The sequence below is a fragment of the Scylla paramamosain genome, chromosome 18 (genome assembly GCF_035594125.1).
Source record: "Scylla paramamosain isolate STU-SP2022 chromosome 18, ASM3559412v1, whole genome shotgun sequence".
Lineage (NCBI taxonomy): Eukaryota > Metazoa > Arthropoda > Malacostraca > Decapoda > Portunidae > Scylla > Scylla paramamosain.
In genome coordinates, this window is record NC_087168.1 from 11,858,258 (window position 1) to 11,864,763 (window position 6,506).

Below are 6,506 nucleotides of genomic sequence, written 5' to 3' on the forward strand. Positions count from 1 at the left end.
TAAATTTCATATTTAGATCCTCTATCCAAAAATTTTGAAAAATTAAGTTAGCTGAAATTAGTATCTTTATTTGGATCAACTTTAGAAGATTATATGGTAGTGAGCAAAATCTTGTGTAATCCACACCAGGTCAAGTAATGTAACATTACTAAATACCTCTCTCCTCTCTCTCTCTCTCTCTCTCTCTCTCTCTCTCTCTCTCTCTCTCTCTCTCTCTCTCTCTCTCTCTCTCTCTCTCTCTCTCTCTCTCTCTCTCTCTCTCTCTCTCTCTCTCTCTCTCTCTCTCTCTCTCTCTCTCTCTCTCTCTCTCTCTCTCTCATACAGTCAATATGATACATAATGACTGATAATGTGATGATACAATATCAACCCACCATGAACTTCAGCAGTATATATACATAATTTGTTTGCTTAGTTGATAATTCCCTTTATAAGGTTGATGAAATGGAAGATATTTTTGACAAATATTTGAACTTGTCAAATCAAATTATTTCCATACTGGCAGTGTTGGTGTGTGCCTTCCTGCTTCATCAGCACCACCGCCGCACTGCGCTGCGTAAGTGCATGGTGGATGCCAAGGACACCTCTGAAGACTGTAAGGGTCAAGTTTCGCCACTGTGCAGCCACACACCGAACCTGCTGGAGCTCCAGCTGCTGAAACCATCCAGAGCCAGCAACCATCCCACCTGGGCAAGAAATCTCAATATTGCAGGTTAGATTGGAATGTTTGGAGTTCTAAATACAAGATTTTTTTTCCTGTCTTGGACTTTCCTCTGTGTAGCATTTATTTCAAAGATCTTTCTGTAAATGAGAGTCAGCCTGATAAAGAGACATGACCAATTTTCTGATCCCATCTCCCACAGATGTGGATGTATTAAGGGTGGATGCAGTGATGACAATAAGTAGTAGGCAAGAATTGAATGAAGACAATGACCAAACCTCCCCACCACTTATGAGGGGTGGTCAGGGTGTGATGGGCTTGAGATCCAACATGGGCACTACTGACAGCACCTCACTTACAGAGAATCACCTGAGAAAGTATTCTCATGAAGATGAAGGTCCCTCCCTTAGGGGGAATTTCTTCCTGTAAGTGTAAATTATCAAAGAAAAAATTTGGTGAACTATATTTATTAAATCATCTTGATTTTATCATAAGTAATAATAATGAGATATGTATTGACATGGTTGTTGTAGCATATCCTGTTGTATCCAAATAGTATGTATGTGTATATTTCTATTTTGTATATATTTCCTGAAAGGATTTACCATTAACACTAAATGTCTGCTAAAGTTTTTCACATATCTTTCCATTTCTAGGGATAACTCTATGATTCACTGTCCTGGATAAGCCACATGAAGTATTGTGCATCACTGTTGTTCAGGCTGCCTTCCAGAATAGGTGATTCCTCTGCCTGGCAACCCATCAGCATACAAGAGAGCAGGAGTGGCCTCTCCTCCCAAACAGTGAATGGCATGATACCACACTAAGTAAAAAGCTTGACAACAATTACAGATACTTCATAATGATGTGTCAGGATTCAGCTATTTTAATAGTGTGGTGCACACAGAATGCCATATTGGGCCTGTGGCATGCCCTTTACAACAAGAGGTGCCTATAGATGACTGTGATACCTCTCAAAGCTAATTTTCCAACAAGATTGAATCTCCGTCCACTTTCTTGGTTTTGATGGCCAACTTACATGACGGTGAGATCCGAGCAGGATAGTTTCTCTCTCTCTCTCTCTCTCTCTCTCTCTCTCTCTCTCTCTCTCTCTCTCTCTCTCTCTCTCTCTCTCTCTCTCTCTCTCTCTCTCTCTCTCTCTCTCTCTCTCTCTCTCTCTCTCTCTCTCTCTCTCCAGTATGCTTTTTCCAAGAACATGAAAATTACATTTTATTTATTTTCTTAAATTAATTATTATTTTTCTTTTATTTATTATATTTATATTTTTTATTTATTTATTTATTTTGTATTTTATTTATTTATTATTTATTTATATTTTTTTATTTATATTTTATAATTTTTTTATTTATTTTTATTTATTTATTTATTTTTTATTTATTTATTTATTTATTTATTTATTTATTTATTTATTATTTATTTTTTTTTTTATTTTTTTTTTTTTTTATGTGTGTGTGTGTGTGTATACATACTTGCATGCATGTATGTGTACACATGCATGGATATGCATGTTCATGCTTTCCAACTATATGACACCAGAAATTATCTATGCTATGCCATAAGTGGTGTGGCAATATTAAAATATTGTATATTTCACCATATGTCAGTCATTTTATATATCTAGCTAGCTGTTTACCTATCTTTCTGTATGTCTGTCTATCAAGCAAAAAATATGTGAGCTTCTACACAAGCACCAAGAGACTAAAATCTCTTTTTCAGGATTGTCCATGGGCAACACCAGTCTTGATTACTGGTGTGGAGGCTTGCAAGTGGAACCTTAAGAAAGTGAATGTAAAAAGATATAACTTGTGTACTCTAGCAGATATATTTATTGATTTTTAATCTTTTGTATTAAGTTTCTGGATTGATGAATTCATATCAGAGTGAGGGCTCATACCTCATTTCCTATAACTACATCTTTCTCTTATAAGTTATCTTCACCATCTCCACATGTTACTAGGTTGTCCATGTCAATGGAAGTATACTGTCTTGATGCTGGATGTAGACTAGGAAAGCTTTAGTGTTTACTCTAGTTTCCTTGGTGTGGATCTGGACAAGTGGAACATTATTATGGGGCCAGTAGCCACTTCCCAGGGGCTGTAGTCCAACTCGTCCCATCGTCAAGTTGGCCCATTGTGACTACCAACTAGGTCCATTGCCAACTCGGCCCACTACCAGCTCGGCCCATGCCATACCCATCACATCCAAGTTTACTTTGTTAAAGCTATTTAGAGGTTTGTGCATTGGGCTTTTTATTGTTGAAAGTGTTACATTGGGCTTATTGTTGAAAGTTAAGGGCAAAATGCATGAAACTATTAAAGCATGCCATAATTCATAAAAAAAAAAAAAAAAAAAAACTAAATTCATAAAACTATAAAAGCATATGTCAGAATTTATAAAACTATAAAGTCATATCGTAAAATTCGTAAAACAAAAAAAAAAAGTCATAATTCATATAAATATAAAAGCATACGTTAAAATTCATAAAATCATTAAAACGTTAAAATTCCTAAAACAATAAAACAATGATAAAAAGTAAAACACATTGCTAAAAGCTTCTAAAAATAATAATTTACATATTAAGAAACATAGATGGCAATATGATGAGAAACTGCCTTTAGTAATTGTTTGGTCGATCTTTCATCATTATTATATTCGTCCCATAGTTTTACAAGTTGGCCGTGATGTTTATTATACTTATGTTGCTGCTTTCTCAAAACCTTCCCTTCTGACAGCAGCCGCACCTGTAAATTAACTATCTTTGCCTCATCATGTAGGAGCTTTAAAAGTAAATAAAAATTTAAGTTTCCTTTCCCTGCCATCCCTCAACATCATTATTTGTTCTTATGCTCCGACCGAAGACGCACCACGTGTGAGGAGGCCATATTGCAGATTTGATCCACGTGTCTTTCACATAATTTAAAATGCATATGAGTTGTTTCACCCCTGCAGTTTTCCTATAAAACCTGATAAAAACCTCTTCTGTATGTTCCTGTGGCATGTATGGGAGCGACAACAACTGCATTAAAAACTTGTGAGTGCCGATATCGTTTGTGTAAGAACTTTGAAGGCCTAATTCTTGCACTTTCCTCCACACAGCCTGGCCCCAGTGGAAAGCACAACCACGGATCATAACATTTGGTAAAATGTCGGGAATAGCAGGCACTGCCTTCAAAGTCAATCAAAACTTCAACTTTAAGGACATGCTCACCTATCAGCTCTCTTATTTCACAAAGAACTTTTTTGTAGTCTTTGCACCTTTTTCCTGACATAAGCGCAAACAAAAGGGGAACTTGCTTCAATTCCCCATCATATTTTACAAATGCATGGATGCTGAACAATTGTGTAAATGGTTTGCGTGCTATTTTGAAAGTAGCATCGGCATAACACTGCTTCGCTTTAGATAGTAACTCAAGTTGATCATCTGTGGCAAATATCAAATGCCGTCTATCTCTGACAGTAATGTCCCGTTGCAAAAAGTGTTCAAGAATGTGGGCATCGCTAATTTCGAAATCGAGGTCTTGCGGTTCTCCTGGTCGATTTGCCTTCCGTTTACGATTTTCCTGCCTTGCAAGATTTAATGGAGCCGATAGACATGAAACAGGAATGGTAGGATTTACTTGCTGCCTAAGTACCTCGTCAACAATATCAGAAGCAAAGCGAAAGACATCTTCCATTGCCTTTTCCTTTACGAGTGTACACACCTTACTTTTTACAGCACAGCTGGTCTCGGGTGGATGGCAGTGTTCAGCATGCCCTCTGATAAAAGTGTTACACACTTCTTTTACTGTCGCCAGGCATGATATTTTTTTTTTTTTTTTTTTTTTTTTTTTTTTTCTTACCACACACCGCCAATGAATACTCACGTTAGTTTTTCTTTTTAGTGTGTAAGAGTAGCCAGTGATGTTAATAAGTTTCGGATTTCCTCTTTGCGAAGATGATTCAATCTTTTCATATGTTACTGTCTCCCATGAGGGAGACATTTCCATTGGCATAGGATCCTCAGTTGAAGAACCACCACTGACATTTATTTAACACTCCATCTTCAAAAAAAATTCAAATTCTCGCTATGCACATCACTCTCTACCACTGCATCCACAAAATATTCCGTGTTTGCACTCGAAACTACACAAGTTTTCCCCGGACTTTGAATACACATGTGACACATCCAGTCAATATAACCTTCTTTAACAGCAGTCCTGTATTGCTCCCGGGTGATCCCACTTCCGCAGGTCCGATGCTGCCAGTAGCTACATCCACTACATTGCAGTGCTTCCTGTCATATGTAAAGAACAAGTCACAGTTTGAAACATACAAGATTATTATTACACATGACATGTGTGACATGTCATTGGAGTACTATTTACTTTAAAGGTAAATCTTTCCTGGCGGGGACAGACAGTTTCACAGCATATCAAGCACTGGTCAGCCATGTTGTCCTAGCTGCTTGAAGTCTAGCAGTAGGTTCGTACCCATATCAATTATATAAGCTATGGTTCAGTCTAGAAAATTATTCAAAGCCTTGAACTCCATATACGAAACAGCTATTACAATGAGACACTTAAGTGCTTGTATAAAGAAAGTTCCTAACCAGATTAAGTAAGCTATGGTTCAGTCTGGAAAATTATTCAAAGCTTTGAACTCCATATACTAAATAACTTTTACAATTAGACACTTAAGGGCTTGTATACAGAAGGTTCCTAACCAGATTAAGCAAGCTATGGTTCAGGCTTAATGAGGATTCATTCAATGCATTGAACTCCATATACGAAACACCTATTACAGTGAGACACTTGTGTGGTAGTGTCAAGATTATTCCGCCAGAATAATATAAATCCCATACCACTTTTCATCACGATGCTGCATCACCACCGTGCAACAGTGCAAAGCATTTATTTATCTCTCCTCGCGTTTATCTCACCTCCATCCGGTCCCCTCTCTCTCAGCATTTCTTTCTCTTCAAACAATTATAACAACCAAATAATTTATAATGTTTAGGGAAACGATTTGCCCTATAATTGTTTCTAAATGCAGTTGTTATTATAGTCATTAAATAATGTATGGAAAGTAAATAATAAAACCTTTACACCTACCATTGCGTAATATTGCTGTGCATGTGTTCTGCACCATTTCAAATATATATTTGAAGAAAGTAAAGATACAGAAAAGTACTAAGAACTTATTCAGTGTATGTGGAAGAAAAGGAAGCAAGATTGACGAACAAATTCGGTACTGTTGCAAAAGCTATACTGGACGACTTCATCTGATCTGATCTGACCTGAGGAAAAGAATAACGAAAACATTATAATATTTGAGTAAATCCCCTTATTCTGCTCAAGGTGGGCCGAGTTGGCTGTCAAAAATGGGCCGGATTGGCACAGGCAATGGCCGACTTGGCACAGGCGATGGGCCGAGTTGGTTACATTGAATGAGCCGAGATGGTTATGGGCCGAGTTGGGCCTATACCTTCCCAGGTCTTACACACTACCATTTCCGCTAAGGGCACCATCATCCACATGGAGGCTCATTGCTTCCTTGAACTGACCATTGGCCACTTTCACTTACTCCATCTGTATATTGATTGTTTTGAAACAAGAGATGACATGCACATTTGATGGTATAAATGTTCTCCAAAGTTCACACTGCCTTCCCCTTCTTAAGTACAGTAGTACCTTGGATTGCAAGTATATAATCCCTTCTTGGTAAGGGCTCATAGTTCAATTTACTTGTAAATTAAAGTAATTTTTCTCGAAAGTTAATGGAAATATCTCAAATTTGTTCCATCGATCAAGAAATATATAAAACCCATCTTAAATGCTATTATGTA

The 6,506-nt window shown here is 37.2% G+C and overlaps 1 protein-coding gene across 3 annotated transcripts in view; it reads left to right on the forward strand.

Moving 5' to 3' along the window:
• Nucleotides 1-6,289, forward strand: part of LOC135109106 (putative neural-cadherin 2) — a 137,412-nt gene extending 131,123 nt beyond the window's left edge. For 2 of the 3 annotated variants that reach the window (XM_064020166.1, XM_064020167.1), the window contains exons 28-31: nucleotides 506-712; nucleotides 864-1,086; nucleotides 1,318-1,706; nucleotides 2,399-6,289. In XM_064020166.1, the coding sequence (XP_063876236.1) occupies nucleotides 506-712; nucleotides 864-1,086; nucleotides 1,318-1,348 (461 nt within the window). In that variant the 3' untranslated portion in view covers nucleotides 1,349-1,706; nucleotides 2,399-6,289. Of the gene's footprint in view, nucleotides 1-505; nucleotides 713-863; nucleotides 1,087-1,317; nucleotides 1,707-2,398 lie in introns of those variants that run through there. The other variant, XM_064020168.1, reaches the window with a different exon arrangement.
• The last annotated feature ends 217 nt before the right edge of the window (nucleotides 6,290-6,506 follow it).